General features: G+C 45.0%; 1 protein-coding gene across 8 annotated transcripts in view; it reads right to left on the bottom strand.

Moving 5' to 3' along the window:
• The window catches only part of LOC136576364 (DNA ligase 1-like), an 89,809-nt gene that overhangs the window by 49,473 nt on the left and 20,323 nt on the right, over window positions 1-20,013 (bottom strand). For 2 of the 8 annotated variants that reach the window (XM_066575582.1, XM_066575587.1), the window contains exons 4-5: window positions 10,744-10,891; window positions 6,218-6,333 (exon numbers count right to left, since the gene is read on the bottom strand). The exons of 4 other annotated variants lie outside the window; for them this stretch is intronic. Coding sequence is in view for 1 of the 4 variants with exons in the window: in XM_066575587.1 (XP_066431684.1) it covers window positions 6,218-6,246 (29 nt within the window). In the remaining 3 variants the exon portion in view is untranslated. Of the gene's footprint in view, window positions 1-545; window positions 993-6,217; window positions 6,334-7,967; window positions 8,147-10,743; window positions 10,892-20,013 lie in introns of those variants that run through there. 2 more of the 8 variants (XM_066575586.1, XM_066575588.1) reach the window with 2 other exon arrangements.

Genomic DNA, 20,013 nt, shown 5'->3' with positions numbered 1-20,013 from the left:
AACACATCTAAAATATGGGACCCCAGAAAATAAGCCGTGTATACCGCCCCGGCTCCACCCACAAGTACTTTGGGTTACATTACAGGGAAATAATACAACAGAGCCAGCAGGAAATTTCTAGAACTCTGAATTAAAGGGGTTGTGCCAAGTTATAAAGAGCCCCCACTTCACAGGATCCACAGGGTAACTTTATGATCATTGGGGGCCCGACTGCTGGGAAACCCACCGATCCCAAGAACACAGTTCTGGTCAGTCCCTGAGTGAATGGAGCAATCGGACCCCCACTGATAATTTGGGATAACTTTATAACTTGGCACAACCCCTTAGAACAGTGTTTCCCAACTCCAGTCCCCAAGGCACCCCAACAGGTCATGTTTTCAGGATATCCTATAGTGAGAACGCCTGTTGGAATGTCTGAGGCACTGATAATAATCATATCACCTGTGCAATACTGAGGAAATCCAGAAAACATGACCTGTTGGGGGCTTGAGGACCAAAGTTGGGAAACATTGTCTTAATATATAGAAGAGACATCATTCCATTACCTGAGATCACGCAGAAACGTGCGGGTGTCCGTCGTCACTCTGCTGAGCTCTAACAGACTGAGCACAAGTGACAGTTGGAAGACTTTCAAACACCAATCCTGCGATCCTATTGGTCAGTCACTGATGCTGTCGCCATGGTGACAGATGTAGCTGCAGGTTCACTATATGGATATCCTTATATCATGGTGTGAGATGTGACGCCGTAGAGCTGAAGTGACGCCATTATTCTGCTTTTAGCCACATTCACACAACATTTAGGAACATTACTTTATCTTTCAGTTTTATTAATTTTTTCCTCCCTAAGTTATAGAAAATGCTTTATCTGCAGTGTTTCTACTACAAAATGGGAATGTTTTATCTTCGTGCTCCTTACACTGAGGCCACATTTAACCCCTTCAGTGGCGGGTTTCTTACCACCCTGTCAGACCCACCAGGGCAGGTGTTTGAAATGGGACTATCATTTAATTTCAACTAATTTTTGCGTTCCCAGAGCCATAACTTTCATTTTTCCATTGGCACGGTCATATGAGGGCTTGTTTTTTGCGGGACAAGTTGTACTTTTTGATTGCATCATTTTTGGGTATATATAATGTATTGTATCATTTTTGTAAAAAATCTTGTAGGGAGATTTGGGGGGAAAAGAAAAGAAATTCTGCCATTTGTCTTTTGGACTTCATTTTTCCGGCGTTCAGCGTGCAGAATAAATAATGTGATAACCTTATTCTCTGAGTCACACGATTCCGGCGATACCAGGTTTATACTTTTTTTTATGTTTTGCTTTTTTTGTACATTTAAAACATTTTTTTCTCTCTTAAAGGTTTCCTTTTGTGTCTCCACATTCCAAGAGCCGTATTCATATTATTTTCCCATTGCCAGCGCTCCAGAAGGCCGTGTTTTTTGCAGGATGAATTCTAGTCTTCATTTATCTAATTTTTGGGAACATATAAAATTTTGATCGCTTTTTATTTCATTTTTTCTAGGGCCAAGATAAACAAAATCTAATTATGGCATGTTTTTATTTTTATTTTTGACTGCATTCTCTGAGCAGTACACACAATGTAATAAAGTCATTCTACAGGCCAGTACGATTATGCCAATACCAAATTGTAATAATTTTTTGTTTTTGGCTACTTTTTCACACTGAATGGCTGTGATTGGTTAACCAATCAGAATTAGCTTGTTGGAGGTGGGGCATTCAAGCCCTGCATCCAGAAAGCAATGCTCTGTCGGCGTGGAGAAGGACGCTACAGCCTGAAACAGAGCCGCAGACCATCGTGAGGACGGAAACGCTGGTGACAGGTGAGTATTAGACCCCCCTGAGCCTCAGCTTGCGAGTTTTTTGACTTGCAAGCAGGGTCGTAACCAGAGTTTTTGATCTTAAATCGGAGCAAGAATTTGGGAGAGAGCCTGCTTGCAAATCAAAAAACTAGCAAGCTATGTACAAGGGTACTATCACTGAGAAGACCCAGAGTTCAGGGTTAAACCCCCCCAAATCTAAGACATCCCTATTTATTGACATTTGCGGTAATGGTAGACGAGGAGCTCTCGAAGCTGTCAAAAGAAGAGAAATTTAAACATCAGAATTTAACCACAAGGGAGAAGAAAGCCCTAGAATCCATCGAAAGCGATGCAACTATCGTGAATAAGCCCTCCGACGAGGGGGCAACATTGTGGTACTAGATCGGAATTCCTATCGTGATATGTGTCTATGTATCCTAAATGATAGCTAGACCTATCATATGACCCAATGGATGGATTTGCAAAAAAAACTTAGAGATGTTGTCATCAGCCAAAGAAGACTCCCTAATAGGGAAAAGGGAGTTTTTGAATTTGTATCCACAAACTCCTCAAATCGTGACTTTCTATGGGCTACCTAAGGTACATAAAGGTTTGGCGCCACTGAAAGGTAGACCCATAGTGTTGGTGATCGTCATTCTGACCCAAGGAATTAGCAAGTATCTAGATATTATCCTGAGACCGTTTGTTGAGGCATTACCAGCTTATACGAGAGATACCACGGATGTACTCAAACGGCTGGAAGGCATATAATCACCAGATACGAAGCTGGCGAGTTTGGATGTAGAATTCCTCTACAGCTCTATCTCCCACTCGGGCGAACTGCAAGCTGTGCAATTCTTTTTGAACCCAAGAGGTACACATCTAACATAGTAAGAGTATCCAGTTCATTCGGATTAAGACCCAACTCAGAGCATTGTTTTCCTGCTCTGGATAGTAAGAAAAAACAAACTTGTGCCAGCGTAACTTTCTTAAGAACAGTGAAACATCCTTGGTCCAAATGGAACAGTCAAATTTATTAGTAGGAATCAAGGACAAGCCTTTCCTCGTTACTGCCTGCTCAACCTCTGACCCTTCAGGATACATTGATGATCTGTAAATCACCTTTCATGGCTGGGGGTGCAGAGTGCGATTGCCTCTCATGAGAATTGATCAGACTTCTCAGGAAGGAAGACCTATTGACCGCTATTCAGGAAACCCCATGCCACCGCGATTCCTCAACATATAATTCAAAATTAGTGGGTCTAAAAACTATGCTCCATTTGAGTTAAATCTTCCCCTACCATGCATTCTGGGTATAGTGCCACCCCTACCCCTAGGTCTCTCTGGGTAGGACCCTCTTTAGATGACTCATTACCAGAGATCACAGAGATCCCTATTGCACTGAAGAGGTTTCCGTTCCCTCAGATATCCAGTATACTTTTCTATTGCAGGTTTGAGTGTTTCTCCTTTTTCTCATCTTCTGTCTCTCCTGAGAACCCCCGGGTATCCTTAATCATTTCCTCTAAGCTCTTAGGCAGGGTTCACACAGGGCGGATTCCCGTCGGAAATCTCGCGGTTTGGCCGCAGCAAAAACCGTGAGATTTCCACCGGGAGAACCGCCGCGGCCCGGCCGCATGCTTTTCCGTTGCGGCCGGCTCTCCCATAGAGGAGAGCGCGGCCGTGACATAAACAAAAAACCGAAAGTAAACAGACATGCTCAATCTTTGGAAACCGCGGCTGCGGCGGCCGCAGCCACGGTTTCAGACGGATTTACCGCTGCGGATTAGCCATCCCGTGTGGACGAGGTTTCTGAGAAACCTCGTCCACATGGCTGGCTTATCCAGAGATTAGCGGCCGCGGGCGGATCTGCTGCGGCAGAACCGCGGCAAATCCGCCCTGTGTGAATGCAGCCTTACTCTTCTTTTCTAGATTTATCTTCTCTTCCTCTAATAAAAGATTCATGAGCCTAAAAGAGCTTTCAGTGGCCTCCTTCTCCCACCGTGTCATGAAGGGACCCGTTCTTCGTTTTAGTGGTGGCAAAATGTGAGCCCTCAGCCCTCGAGGTACTATTTTGCGTTCTAAATAGTTGGTCAGCCTCTGCACCTCCCACCATGACCTTTTACATTCCTTATAGGGCCTAATGAGATTCTTAAAGGCATAATTAATCAAAGTAGCTTGAGTATGTATGTCCAAATCTTTATTCAAGAAAACTGATTTGGCCTCTAATAGCCAGGGGGCAGTATTGATGCTCCGTGACAGAAAACCTGCCATTTCAATCATAAGCAAATCCCCGCAGCCGAATGGTCCTTATAACAACTATTCCATCACCGAGAAGAACAGAAAAAAATTATTTTTTTCAAATATAACCTTTAATAATATTCCTTAAAAACAAGGTGTACACATATAATATTCCACATGTGTCTCCAATACAGAGAGATCACAAATCATCCTAAATAACGATCCTACAGATCACGGGTGAGATCACCTTCAGCACAATGTATATAGATGAATCACCAATATTGGTAATCATTATGGAAGTCCCCAGCAAAGTATCACGTGTATCCTTTCCTTTATCATGTTCTTAAATGTTCTCCTGTGCTTGGTGTATACACTTTTACACTGCCCCCTATGTACAAAAAAACAACTACTATAATACTGCCCCCTATATACAAGAATATAACTACTATAATACTGTCTATGTACAAGAATATAACTACTATGATACTGCCTCCTATGTACAAAAATATAACTACTATTACACTGCCCCCTATGTACAAAAATATAACTACTATAATACTATGCCTTATGTACAAGAATATAACTACTATAATACTGCCTCCTATATACAAGAATTTAACTACTGTCGTGGCATTCCTTTGTGGAACCACGGCTTACTCAATTTGGAATGTTTACACCCTTCCATATTAATTCTGAATTGATAATGCGCATAAGAAGTTTTAACATCTGACACAAGGTTCAGCATGTATAGCTTCCTCAATTCTAACTTTAATGTTGGGCGTGTAGCCTCTTTTAAGAGTTTAACATCTGGGCAGGTCAAAAGATTACATAGATACAACGTATTGTTTAATTATTGGATAAGCATCTTGCAATTCTTCCATCCTCCGGTCATCTGTGATTGGCCATCAGGTGGTGGATGAAATGACTGGTTGTCTTAGGCCCACGTGTGGTTCCTTCGATATAATTGGCTGTTACATCATGAGTTAGTAATAGCATAGACCTCCCATGTTATTTGCATACGTTTCCAGTAAAATTGCTTGGGTAATTATTGTGGTAGCTGTTTCAGACTGCGGTTGTCCATGTCTGAGTTATACTGTCTTCCAAAGTTGCAAAACAGATGGAAAATGTAACGTGTTTATACTATATATTATCTTGTCAGCGTTTTGAGAACAGAAGTTTCATGAGAGGATTATTGCATATTGTGTAAATGTAAGAACAGAAGGCAAACATGACATTTGGTTATACAGAATGTTAAATTCACAAAATATTCCAAAATATAGAAATATTGGGTTTCCACTACACTACTATAATACTGCCTCCTATGTACAAGAATATAACTACTATAATACTGCCCCCTATGTACAAGAATATAACTACTATAATACTGCTCCCTATGTACAAGAATATAACTACTATAATACTGCCCCCTATGTACAAGAATATAACTACTATAATACTGTCCCTTTATGTGCAAGAATATAACTTCTATAATACTGTCCCCCTATGTACAAGAATATAAGTACTATAATACTGCCTCCTATGTACAAGAATATAACTACTATAATACTGCCCCCTATGTACAAGAATATAACTACTATAATACCGTTCTCCTATGTACAAGAATATAACTACTATAATACTGCCTCCTATGTACGAGAATATAACTACTATAATACTGACCAATATGTACAAGTATATAACTACTATAATACTGCCTCCTATGCACAAGAATATAACTACTATAATACTGCCTCCTATGTACAAGAATATAACTACTATAATACTGCCTCCTATGCACAAGAATATAACTACTATAATACTGCCTCCTATGTACAAGAATATAACTACTATAATACTGCCCCCTATATACAAGAATATAACTACTATAATACTGCCTCCTATGCACAAGAATATAACTACTATAATACTGCCCCCTATGTACACGAATATAACTACTATAATACTGCCTCCTATGCACAAGAATATAACTACTAGAATACATTAAAAACCCCATTGATTTACATTGGGCCAGTCGGATCTACGTTTTTCACAGATATATTAGGTGCACGTCTTTTTTTGGTGTGTAATACGCACCATTACAATCTATGGGTGCAGTAAATAGTGAATGTGCATGTTATATTACTTCATGGACTCACCTGAATAAGGCTGCACATTCACCCCCCATTTCTATGCGTCCAAGCTGTACGCTTCCAAAGCCCTCTTCTGGCACAGCCTCTCCAACTCATCCACGTGCTCCGTGCCGCCATAGTACCTGTCAGTAGAGGCAGGAGAGAACATGAAGACCCTCTTTTTGGTGTCCTAGTGTAGTATAGCGCCTGCTAGAGGAGCTTCACACAAGGTGTAAATTTTGAACAATTTCTGAAGAGAAGATCCACAGCATTTACAGTCTGAGCCGCGTGGAGGAGATGTAAACCTCTTCCACATGGTGCATAAAGATCTGCATAAGTCAGTACAGAACGGATATGTGGTGCGGTTTTAAGTCCGCAGCATGTCAGCTTATACTGTGGATATTCAGTATGAATTCCACCCCTTCAAATGAGGCTGTGAAAAACACACCAAAATCCACGTGTTGCGTGTATGGCGACATTGATTCTTGTGCCGACTGCACTAAAATCTGCAGCGCCAGCTGAACAATCATACTAACAATTGTTAAGTCTTCATGCAATTATCTGCCGTGTGTGAACGCAGTGATGAAGCGCTGATCACAATGCTTTGTCTTCCAGCACACGTTACAAGTAGCCAAGAATCGGCCGATGGAAGAGCTCCCTAACGCAGGGTTAGTTTAATACTGTTGCACAGGAATCACATAACCCGAATAGCGCTGTATCAGAAAACAGCAAGAGATTGTTAAATCCATATTATTGGCAAAAGAGAAGGTACATTTTTATTTCCGATGTACTGGAACAGACATTTTTGTTGCAAAATTCTTCATACCCTTTAAGTAAGGCAGCTCTAACACTCAATATGAGGGGCTCCTAGCTGGGTCTCTCTGGGATGGGGGATTGTCTAAGGGATCTCACACAAGGGCAACCCTGTCTACAGGGGTTGTCCCAAGATATAGGCTTATCTCCTTATCCACAGGATAGAGGATAAGCGTCTGATCAGTGTGAGTCTGACTTCTGGGATCCGCAGAGATCACAAAAACAGAGGGGACTGAGGCTTCCCATAAGAACGGTGTAGCAGTCGCGCACACGCCCTGCTAGCCTCAGCAGCCCACATGCTTGATCGCTGCTCCATTCATACAGTGGGGGACACAAGACCTGCATTTTCATGATAGGCAGGGGTCCGAGAATTCAGAACCCCCACCAATCAGACATTTAATCACCTATGCCGTGGATAGGAGACAAGTTTGTAACTTGGGACCGTCCATGGAAGTCAATACTGTGTACAGCAGCAATAACCTTCTCTATTATACAGGCAGTTTGTCTGTCGCCACCACCAAGGCTTTCTGTAAGAACACAGTTAAGTAACATTACGGGTGTTTTCACATCTGCGCTGGGGATTCCAATGTCCTCCTCTGGTTGGGAAACAGAAAAGAAGAAACCCCGCAGCCCAAGGGGTCCGCCTGTGGACGGAACCAAAGAGCGCAGGACGGACCCCATTGACTATAATGGGGTCTGCCTACTTTCCGTCCAGCTGTCCGATTTTGCAACCACATCTGTGAGGACACCTCCGTCTGGAGGTCCTGATGCAGATGTGAAACCACCCTTAGAATGTGTCTTGTATTAGTCCATGACTAATTAAGGAAAAACATAACAGCAAGGATACCAGACACACACAGCAGTTGGCATTTCCTTTAAAGGCCCAGTCCCCATCATAAGGGACACGTCTCTATGTGATCAGCCCTGCCCATTATGATGAGATGCACTGGTGTCACCCACTCACCTCTGTCCTGGGTAACCCTCCGAATACTTGTTGTTCATACAGGAGCCCAGAGCCTGCAAAACTGCACAGCTGGCAAAGTCCTCGGAGGCGATGAGCTCCAGCCCGTAGCGCTGCCGCTGCTTCTCGAAGCCCGGGGTGGAACAACCTGGTACTGATGTTCTGCTGCATTCCTTGGCCATTCTGATGCCGTTCCATATATACCTTATGATCCGGCTCTCCAGCACTTTCAGTTTTCTTCTCCAATGATGAAACAGAAAACTGGAAATGACAACTCCGATGTAACCCAGCCTAATCCAGCGGACATTCTCATAATTCAGCCCCTCGTAGCCTGGAAATATGATAATCTAAGGGCAAGAATACTCCCATCCAAGGCCAATAGGAATCTACCTGATCGTCAGGCAGCCGGACCGTCTGTGAGGGAAGTGTACCAGCCCTATATAAGTGACCACACAATGCCTGGTGAGGGCGCTGTTGGGCAGGGATAAGCAGTGAAGGGGACACAGTGCTAGATCAGTGCTGCAGTCACTTCATCAACCAGCGAGGAGCCCAGAGATGGTAAAGTGCTGACCTACATTACCAACATATCACCAGTGTATAAGATCGGAAGACTCCCTTAAAGCGACCCTCCAGCCCTGGACAGACGGCCGAGCCGCTATGACTATCTGATGCGCATGTGTGTTAGTATGCAGCCGCAGTCTAAGGATGTGCTCACGTGTGTTAGTATGGAGCCGCAGGCTAAGGATGTGCTCACATGTGTGTTAGTATGCAGCCGCAGTCTAAGGATGTGCTCACATGTGTGTTAGTATGCAGCCGCAGTCTAAGGATGTGCTCACATGTGTGTTAGTATGCAGCCGCAGTCTAAGGATGTGCTCACATGTGTTAGTATGCAGCCGCAGTCTAAGGATGTGCTTACGTGTGTTAGTATGCAGCCGCAGTCTAAGGATGTGCTTACGTGTGTTAGTATGCAGTCGCAGTCTAAGGCTTCATGTCCACGGGGAAAATCAGGCCCGCTCCGGATTCTACATGGAGAATCTGCAGCGGGTCCCTCCTGCCCCGCGGACATGAGCGCTTAAAATAGGAATTTAAAAGAATTAACTCACCCCGCAGCGGGCCGGGAAAGTCTTCTCTTCCTCACGGCTGGATCTTCTTTTTCGGCCGGCGGATGAACTCGTCACGCCGGCGGCACGTCGCCGACGTGCTGCGCGCATGCGCCGGGCACATCCGCCGAGCCGAAGAAAGAAAGATCCGGCCGTGAGGAGAGAAGACCCTCCCGGCCTGCTGCGGGTGATTTAAAAGAATTAACTTCCTATTTTAGGTCTCCCGCGGATCCGGACGGCTTCCATAGGCTTCAATAGAAGCCCGCGGGAGACCCGCACGAAAATGGAGGCGTGGGCCCCTGTTAACTATTCTCCCCCTCGCGCTTCCTGTCCTCCCTCCCCCCTGCAAAATGGGCTCCCTCTTTGTCGCGCTCCCGGCGCTGCTTGTGCCACCACGTGTGCTGCGCCGCCATCTTGCGAGGACGTGCGGCCTGACCGCGCGCTCCCCTGCTCCTCTCCACTGCTCCCTCCGCGCTCACCTCGCACATGTCCTGGAGTCCTGCGCCCGGCTGCGCGATGCTGCAGCTGTTCGGAGCCCGATATGACTGCCGAACGCCTTGCTCCGGACCCTCGGTGGTTAGTGTCCTCTGCGCCTCCGCTGCCGGTCCTCCCGCCGTACCTCTCGGTTCCGGCGCCAGTTTCTGGCTCGCTCCTCTGTCCCTCCTCGAGCCTGCGCTGCCCAGGCTGACTCTTCCTCCTCCCCTCTTCGGTGCTGGGCTCGGACTTAGTCTCGCGGGGGGCTGCTTTCGTCGGCGCGGTCTCCCTCGCGGCGCCTCTTCCGTGTTTGCTGGCTCCTCTCCTGGCCTCCGCTGCTGTTCTTCCTGCCCGACTGGCTCCCTGGCTTCGGCGATCGTCCTGCAGCTTGCCAACACCTCTTCAAGCCATCCGGTGCCGTCCTGCATCACCACTTCTTGAATCCTGGACCGTAAGTCGTCCATCTTCTCCCTTCTTTCTCCCGCTGCTTCTATCTTCCACCCGACTCTTCTGACCTTTATCTTCCAACGGCTTCTTTCTTTCAAGACTCCTGTCGTCTGTGCTCTGTGTCTCGCTTTGTTCTTTTCTTTTCTGCTGCTGCTCTTATTTTCTTCGTCTGCTCTTCTGCGTCCTTCACTGTCCAAGCCGTTTGTGCTCTTTCCCGCTCTCTGGCCGTCTCCTTCCTGTCTTAGCTCCACCCCCTTTACCTAAGCTCGCTCTTTAACCCTTTCCTTCCCTGCCCCAAGTCCCACGCCGCATCGTTATTCACTTTGCGGCATACAAGTAATATTACAGTGTTTTCACATCTGCGCTGGGGATTCCAATGTCCTCCTCTGTTTGGGAAACAGAAAGGAAGAAACCCCGCAGCCCAAGGGGTCCGCCTGTAGATGGAACCAAAGAGCGCCGGACGGACCCCATTGACTATAATGGGGTCTGCCTGCTTTCCGCCCAGCTGCCCAGTTTTGCAACCACATCTGTGAGGACACCTCCGTCTGGAGGTCCTGACGCAGATGTGAAACTACCCTTAGAATGTGTCTTGTATTAGTCCATGACTATACAAATTTAAGGAAAAACAAAACACCAAGGATACCAGACACACACAGCAGTTGGCATTTCCTTTACAGGCCCGGTCCTCATCATAACTGACACGTCCCTATGTGATCAGCCCTGCCCATTATGATGATGCACTGGTGTCACCCACTCACCTCTGTCCTGGGTAACCCTCTGAATACTTGTTGTTCATACAGGAGCCCAGAGCCTGCAAAACTGCACAGCTGGCAAAGTCCTCGGAGGCGACGAGCTCCAGCCCGTAGCTCTGCCGCTGCTTCTCCTTCCGGATAACCTCATACACCCCTGTCAATAAAAAGTCAAATAGTTTATGATAAATACTCAATTCCCTAATAAAAAATAATTTTAGTCCAGCACGCGGTGCCATTTATTCTGGTCAAGTGACAGATGCCATAACGGAACCAGACAGACCACATTATAGGGCAATAAAGTCCAGCAGGCACCACCGGTGTCCATCAGGTGACGGATCCAGCTCTCCACAACACATCCACAAATACCCGGATGTCACATACAGAAGACACAACGTTTCAGCTTCAGAATGCCTTTCTTAAAGCACACAATGCTTGAGGTAAGGCCATCTTGGAGGTGAAACGTTGCATCGTTTGTACGTGTTCCTGACTGGATAAAGGTTGCCAGCAGATGCCGACATCCGGGCTATTGTGGGTGTGTTGTGAAGCCCGGGGTGGAACAACCTGGTACTGATGTTCTGCTGCATTCCTTGGACATTCTGATGCCGTTCCATATATACCTTATGATCCGGCTCTCCAGCACTTTCAGTTTTCTTCTCCAATGATAAAACAGGAAACTGGAAATGACAACTCCGATGTAACCCAGCCTAATCCAGCGGGTAAGAGGTTGCGCGAGAGCGGCAGCGTGAGAGTGGTTGCATAGAGGTAGCAGCGGGAGAAGGGTTGCGGCAGCGGGTGAGGGGTTGCGGCAGCGGGTCAGCGGCTGCGGCAGCGGGTCAGCGGCTGCGGCAGCGGGTCAGCGGTGTGTGAACAAGTCTATCTTCACTACTTCCACAAGTAAATTGTAGATCCCCATTAGGATGAGCTACATGCCTGGCAATGTCATCCAGTGTGCTACTTGTGCAATGTATGCGGTCCTTGATCAGCCGATCGAGGGTGCATACTGTTGCGCAAGATGCGTGCACGTCGCACATTTAGAAGCCCAAATTCTGGATCTAAATGGGCAACTGGCAACACTGAGAGCCATTGACATCATGGAAAGGAGTTTGGTGCTCACTGAGCAGACACTCGCTGGGGTAGAGGTGGGGGCGGATGGTAGTACGGAAGAGCAGAAGAGCAGGCAAGAAGCTGGGTGACAGAAAGAAGGAGGGATAGAGGGAAGAGAACCAGGGAGGCTAGTCCTGAACTGGCACAACCCAACAAGTTTGCAAGATTGGCAGATGAGGGTGATGCCATTACAGAGCCAGCACCGCTGCAGCACGACACGCCCTCTGAACGCCAGGGGGATGACTGCTCCAGTGAGACGGGGACGGGGAGCGCAGGGCAGGCTAGACAGGTTCTAGTGGTGGGGGACTCAATTATTAGGGGGACAGAGAGGGCAATCAGCCATAAAGACCGGGATCGTCGAACGGTGTGTTGTCTTCCTGGCGCTCGAGTTCGACACATCGCGGATCGGATTGACAGATTACTGGGAGGGGCTGGTGAGGATCCAGCAGTCATGGTGCACGTTGCCACCAATGAACAAGTTAGAGGTCAATGGAGGGCCCTCAAAAATGATTTCAGGGACTTAGGGTCCAAGCTCAGGGCAAGGACCTCCAGGGTATTTTTCTCGGAAATACTACCTGTACCTAAAGCCACACTAGAAAGGCAGCAGGATCTTAGGGAGGTAAACAAGTGGCTCCGGAGTTGGTGTAAGAAGGAGGGATTTGGGTTCCTGGAGAACTGGGCTGACTTTGCTGTCGGCTACAGGCTCTACCGTAGGGACGGGCTGCATCTTAATGGGGAGGGTGCAGCTGTGCTGGGGGAAAAGATGGCTAGAAGGCTGGAAGAGTGTTTAAACTAGGGACTGGGGGGGGGAGGGTAAAATGAGAAATAGTGGGGTAGCCAGTGTAATTAGCGATCCGGGTCCAAGCAAAGGGAATGGGGGACGAGCAGGGGGTGGGGTTAGTACAGTTAGAACTGATAGATCAGACATAAGTACAAATAGCAACAAAACAAATTTAAAAAACAAAAAAAATGATATAAATTGTATGACCACGAATGCACGAAGTCTGATCGGTAAAGTGGGTGAGCTTGAAGCGAGAATGACTGATGAAAGCTATGATATAGTCGGAATTACTGAAACATGGCTTGATGATAAGTGCGATTGGGCGGTGAATTTGCAGGGGTACAATCTCTTCAGAAGAGACCGAAGGAACCAGAAAGGGGGAGGGGGTATGTCTGTACGTCAAATCGAACTTGAAGCCGAGGCTACGGGAGGATATAGGGGTAGGAGACAAACAGGTGGAATCTCTGTGGGTAGAAATACAGGGAGGAAAAAATAACAAAATCCTGATAGGGGTCTTCTATCGACCACCAAAAGCAACAGAAGAAACTGAAGACTCACTACTAAGGCAGATAGAAGAGGTGTCAAAACGAAACAAAGTAATTATCATGGGGGACTTTAATTATCCAGATATAACATGGGAGAACGAAACCTGCAAATCTCACAGGGGTGATAAGTTCTTGAGAGTAATTAAAGACAATTACCTGAACCAACTTGTGCAGGAACCAACAAGAGGGAGGGCCATTCTGGACCTAGTACTAACCAACAAACCGGAACGTATAAAGGGAGTGCAGGTTGAGGGGCACTTGGGGAACAGCGACCACAATATAATCAACTTCCAGCTGTCAATCAATAGGAAGCCTTATCAGGGAGTGGCAAAGAAAGTAAACTTTAGTAAAGCAAAATTTGATGAGCTTAGAACTACTATCAGTAACATTAATTGGGACAACATCCTCAAAAATATCAGTACGGAGGACAAATGGGAAAAATTCAAAAGGATCCAAATCAACTCATGTGAGCAGGTCATTCCCTTTAAAAATAAAAGAAACTCAGCTAAAAGGAAATCAATGTGGCTCGACAAGACGGTACGAGGGGCAATAAACGAAAAGAAGAAAGTTCAAACTACTAAAGCAACAAGGCAGCGAAGAAGCGCTAAAATCATACAGGGAAAAAAACAAAATATGCAAAGATACGATCAAAACTGCCAAGGAGGAAGCAGAAAGACGGATCGCCAAAGAGAGCAAAAACAACCCGAAGCTATTTTTCAACTACATAAACAGCAAAAGGATTTGCAGGGAAAGTACTGGCCCTTTAAAAAACAATGCAGGAGAAATCATTGATGATGACGAAGGGAAAGCAAATCTACTAAACAGTTTCTTCTCAAGTGTGTTCACCAAAGAAAAGGAAATGCCACACGAGATGCAGGGGAATAAAACGAACCCCTCACAAAATATCTCATACCTAACGCAGGAGGAGGTGCGGAAGCGTCTAAAGAAAACTAAAATTGATAAATCACCGGGCCCAGATGGATTACACCCAAGGATACTAAAGGAACTAAGTGACGAGATAGCGAGGCCGCTATACCTAATATTTCTAGACACTATCAAGACCGGAGTAGTACCATTGTGTGAGGGTATATATATATATATATATATATATATATATATATATATATATATATTGCCATATTTTTCTTTATACTTTTATACCTATATGCAAGTTTTATTCAATTCCAAATGAGAGAAAAAACTTATGTCGCCTTATATCAGATATTTCCAAGGCTTTAGAAGGCTGAGAGAGATGTTCTAGAAGTTCAGCAAAGAAGAACCAGACATGAAGGCCGCATGTACTTGGCCGATTTCCCAGAAGCGCTGGAACAAGATATCAAGATGTTCAAATGTACATAATTTTCACTGTCTTAGGCCGAAATCCGGACTTCTTAGAATTGAGTGGGTGATTCTTTGTACTGGAGTTAATTGAATACGTGATTTTCTGCACGTAAGCCAGAGGCGCCAGTATCAAGATAATGACTGTTATATGATTTTCACTGTCTCAGTCCGCAAATCCGGACTTCCCATATATGGTTATGAGCCCATCACCCCCTAGTGGTGAGGGGACAAAGGGTATAAGATCTCATGTAATCTGTAATAAAGCACGACGGCGACGGTGGGCACAGCTGAGAGCCATGTCCCGTGTGAGGAATGATACCAGATCCCTGTGTGGTGTCTCTTCTTACGGCCGGCAACGGGGCAAGTGGGGTGGGCCCGATTGGTGCTGTACTTAGAATTTTAACCCTGATAAATGGCGCCCGAACGTGGTAAAATCGGAGCTTACAGCGCAATTCACCCGGATCCACGCTACTGAGAAACCGTCCTGCTGCAAACCGAGCCTGATCAACTCCTAGAACTCCAGGTTAGAGAAACATATATTTATGTTGTGTTTTACACTGCGAGTCTTGCAGCAGGACTGACTATCTGTGGTTTGTGACCGGACGGGTTGGGTTAAGAGTTCTACACGGTAACTCGTGTGGGCTCCGGGTTTGCCGTCATGGACCACTGACCGTGATATGCGCACCAATCGGTCACCCAGAAACTAGTCTGTAGTCTATTTGTTGTTGAAGTCCGTAGCGTTTTAGCGATAGTGGAGATTGTTTGATTGTTTGGTGTATCTGCAGAAGTTTTTTTTCTCTTTCTTTTCATTTACCGTATATACCGGCGTATAAGACGACTTTTGAACCCCGAAAAATCTGCTCTGCAGTCGGGGGTCGTCTTATGCGCCGGTAATACAAAAAAAAAAAAAAGTGTAAAAAAAAAAAATTTATTACTCACCTCCCACGGCGTTCTGTCGCGCTCCGGCAGGATGTCGCTCGCTCCGGCAGGCTGTCGCTCGCTCCTCGTCCCCGGCGCAGCATAGCTTTCTGAATGCGGGGCTTGAAATCCCCGCTTCCAGAAAGCTAATACACACGCCGGCAGCCATGACAGGCGCACGTGTTAGCAATCACACCCATTCAATTATGTCATTGAATAGTGTGATTGGCTGAAGCCACGTGTGCTTTAGCCAATCACAGCCATTCAATGATGTCATGGCTGCCGGCGTGTGTATTAGCTTTCTGGAAGCGGGGATTTCAAGCCCCGCATTCAGAAAGCTATGCTGCGCCGGGGACGAGGAGCGAGCGACAGCCTGCCGGAGCGAGCGGCATCCCGCCGGAGCGCGACAGAACGCCGTGGGAGGTGAGTAATGAATTTTTTTTTTCTCCACTGTATACCGGCGTATAAGGTGACAGTTGGGGGGTCGTCTTATACGCCCCGTCGCCTTATACGCCGGTATATACGGTAATCTCACAAGAGAAGGGACCCTCAGGTTAGTTTAGTTAGTTGTTAATGGTTTAGCAGAGAGGGATGCATTTTGTGAGATAAGTCTCATAGAAAAAAGGGACTCTCGGTCGGTTTGCCTTATATATGGGGCTAGCGATTTGATTTCAGAGAGATGCATTTTATGGGGGCTGGTTCCATAAGGAGAAGGGACCCTCGGTTGTTCTGCCGGTATATAAGGGGCTGACAATTTGAAAATTAAGAGGGATGCATTCTATGGAGCGTGTTATTATTATTGTTGATGTTCTAATATGCGTAAGATCTTATTAAAGAAGATAGAGCCCCTCAAGGGCTGCCGCCGTGTGGATGAATCTGTAAAATGTAAGAAAACTCTAATGAAAATGTGTGACACCGACCCGCATGGCAGATTACAAAATGGTGTCTGGGAGGGAGGTCTTTAGGACCCAGAGGTGCCTTGGAAGATCAGGTTTTGCTAGACAGTGCTGGAGGAGGAGGAGGAGAGAGAGAGAGACAGTCAGAGAAAGTTATGTATGTACACATTATTTGTTTAAGAAAGTATCCGTAAGTGAAATGTTGAAAAGTACAGTAAGTGATCAGGAGGGCGTCAGGAGAGTGTCTATTGAAGGTTATATTGGCAGTTAGGTAGGGGAGAAAAGTGCTGAAGGAGCAAGCAAGTCGATAAGTAAGTTACAATGCACGTGATTTGTTGGTAAAGAGAGATGGAATGTGTATAATACAAGATAGATAATAGATAATATGTATAATCCATACTAGGTGGATATATATGTGTATGTATATATATATATATATATATATATATATATATATATATATATATATATATATATATATATATATATATATATATATATATATATATACTGTATGTGCAAATAGTTAACAGCTTGCTTTTAGGGGAGAAGAGTCTGTTGACATGTAGCTGCGAACTTGTGTTTAGTCTCCAAGGTCAGGAAGATAACAGCGAGAGAGAAAATGCAATAACAACCTTGGTTAATATCGTTGCTTGCTTGCAATGAATTGAAATGAATTTAATTAGTTATACTGTCTTAGTAGGCAGGGAAATATAGTAATTTCTAATGTATATTCTTACTTATACAGGGGTTGAAAATGAATGTTGCAAGGTCCCAGCATATGTGTTAATTATGAGTTCAAATGTTTTTTCAATAGTTTAAGCGAAAACTTATTCAGTATGTGTTTCATAGTCGCGGAGAGATAAGAGATGTTTTAAAAAGAGGGGGGCTTTCAGATGCACTCTGAGCTCAGGGTCACAAGGGGGGTTGAAAAATACCCAGAGATTCTAAAACACTTCAGCGTTTAATACAGCATATAATAGCTTCAGTAGATCAGAAATATAGAATATCTCAGTCACTCAGCAAACGTTTTCACATAATTTGTCATAAATAGCGTTCATTCATAATCTCATCTCAATAGAATTATGTACTTTATAAAATGATAGCACTCACCTCGGTGTTTTTCAGCTGATGTATGTATGTCTGTCAAACTTTTTTTGTCCGTGCATCTGCATGGACTGGTACACCTTCAAGGGGGGTGACGGAGCAGACTTGAGAGCATGGATGGATGAGAGTTGGTGACCCGTGTTCGGGCTGTGGTGGAATGTGTGATGCAGATAAATGACTGGGGATAAAAGTCCTCCCCATGCATGGGACTTTGCTTGGTTGAGATGTGGACGTGTGGACGGTTAAGCTGAAATGGAGCTGAGAAGACGGACGCAATGTGCCAATATCGAAGGGGTGGAGCTATATGATGTAATAGTATGTAATAATGTTTCATCCCTCCTCTTGCACGAGGGAGGGGGTGAGGATTTTGAGCAGCTAGTTTTTTTTTTTGTTTTGTTTTTTTTTCTCCTGTCTGAAATTTTGATAAGACTGCAGGCAGGAACAGACTAATAATGAATTCACTTAAAGGGAGATCACATTTCAAATATGAGTAGAGGTTTTGTAGGTTATTCTTCCCCGGTGTAACTCATGTCTGTTTTTGGTGCTAACATCTTACAGGCCTTATCTGCATCCATCAAATCTTTTTACAATGTGGTACTAACTTAAACCCGGCTACTATTCTTCCAATTGAGTACCCTGGTTTAAAGGGGGGGGAGGAGAAGGCATAGGTGATCTAGGTATTGCAAGTCAGCCATTTTAGGTATTGCAAGTCAGCCATTTTTAAATTCAGCCATTTTAAAAAAATTTTTGCAAGTCATTTTTTAATTTTTTAATTTTTTGCAACAAGGTTCTGATCTTTTTGAAATAGAATACCAGCCTGATTGTCTAGCATTGATGCAACAAGAAAATTTAAGTTTTAAAAAGTTACTGAAAGCCCTTGTTAATAATGCATATTTTGAGTTGTTTTTTATAGATGGTACCAGGGTGATTGACGACTCCACACTGGATATGCAGTAGTTACACAACAAGATGTCCTAAAAAGCAGAATGTCTCCGCATGTCGCAGTACAAGAAGCGGAATTAAAAGCACTCACGGAGGCGTGTGGAGTGGCCACAGGTAAGACGGCAAACATTTACACTGACTCCCGGTATGCATTTGGCATAGCTCATGATTAAGGCCCAAAATGGAAGGCCAGACAGTTTTTTACCTCAGCAGGACAGCCAATTAAGAATGATGCAGTGGTGCAGTCTCACGGAGACCCTACTTCTACCTGACAAGGTGGAAAGCTCACACCAATCCCTACACCGGAGAAACAAGAGGCAACGCCATCACAGGCCACACAGCAAAGGCAGCGGCCCTCAAGCCGTGGAAGAAAGAAGAAAAGAAGAATTTGATAATAACTTTGGACTTTGACTACTTTGATATGAACTTGGACTTTGACTACACTTGGACTTTGATAAAAACTTGGACTTTGATATGCTAAAGACTTTACAGTTAAGAAAAAGACAAATGGACTAAAAAGGGACGGCGTATGGTGAACAGTCAACAGAACTTGCTTACCATAGTCCCTGTGCCCCATAATGGCCCAGCTGACGGATGGAAAGACGCACCTCTCAACGCAGTAATGATGACGACGCTTGAACGAGGACGGGTGGCTCCTTGGTTTTCTGTAGCTGCTGCATCATTTGTCCAATTTTGCATGATCTTTGCCGTAAGCAACAGGGCAGAAGTAAAATTTGCCACATCACACTTGCCTGGACCACTCTACCCATTTCAGGGATTGCAAATTGGCTACACTCAGCTCCTACTTGTTGGGAAGCATGAAAATGTGCTTGTTGTTGTTGATGTCTTTTCAGGTTGGAGACCTACCCTGTTACCAAAGTAAATAAGCAGGTAACCGCACGGAAGCTCATGAATGAGGTAATCCGCAGATATGGGGTATCGGAAGTGATTGAGTCAAACAAAGGTACACACTTCACAGGTGAAATAATGCAACACATCATGTCTGTTTTGGGTATATTCCAGGCTTTTCACACACCCTACCATCCGCGGAGTAGGGGGAAAGTAGATCCAAAAGGCAATAGAGGAAATGGACAAATTTTGAATTGAGTGTCTATTACTTTTTCTTTTTCTTAGGAGGATACATGCCACAGTAGCTGAGTTTGGGGAATGATTTTCTTGTTAATGTTGTCATAGGTCTCTCCAAGGAATTGTTAGTAATGCATTCTGTAGTCTGCTTTTCTCCCAGGTCCTACAGATGAGTGTCACAATCTGAAACCAGGTGACAGGGTCTATGTGAAAAAGTTTGAGCGAGAAACCCTGTTTGAATGTCCCTACCAGATGTTGTTCACCCAAATGCAGTCAAGCTCGAAGGAAAACCCACTTGGATCCACACTTCGCACTGAAAAAACTAATGATCCTGCATATCCTTTACATACGATAATGTGGTACAATTTCTCTAACACACACCTTTGACTACTGTACACTAGCCCCCTGTTTCAGAACAAATTAATACAATTAAATGTGCAATATGAAGCCTACACTGAGGGTGAGAATCCAACACTGCATCGTGCTAAGAGAGAAGTTAACGCTCCAGGTGGTAACCTTGATCCACATGTACACATAGTTGCAATAGGAGTGCCAA

Source organism: Eleutherodactylus coqui, chromosome 8, assembly GCF_035609145.1.
Source record: "Eleutherodactylus coqui strain aEleCoq1 chromosome 8, aEleCoq1.hap1, whole genome shotgun sequence".
Classification (NCBI taxonomy): Eukaryota; Metazoa; Chordata; class Amphibia; order Anura; family Eleutherodactylidae; genus Eleutherodactylus; species Eleutherodactylus coqui.
This window is presented reverse-complemented; position numbering and strand designations above follow the sequence as displayed.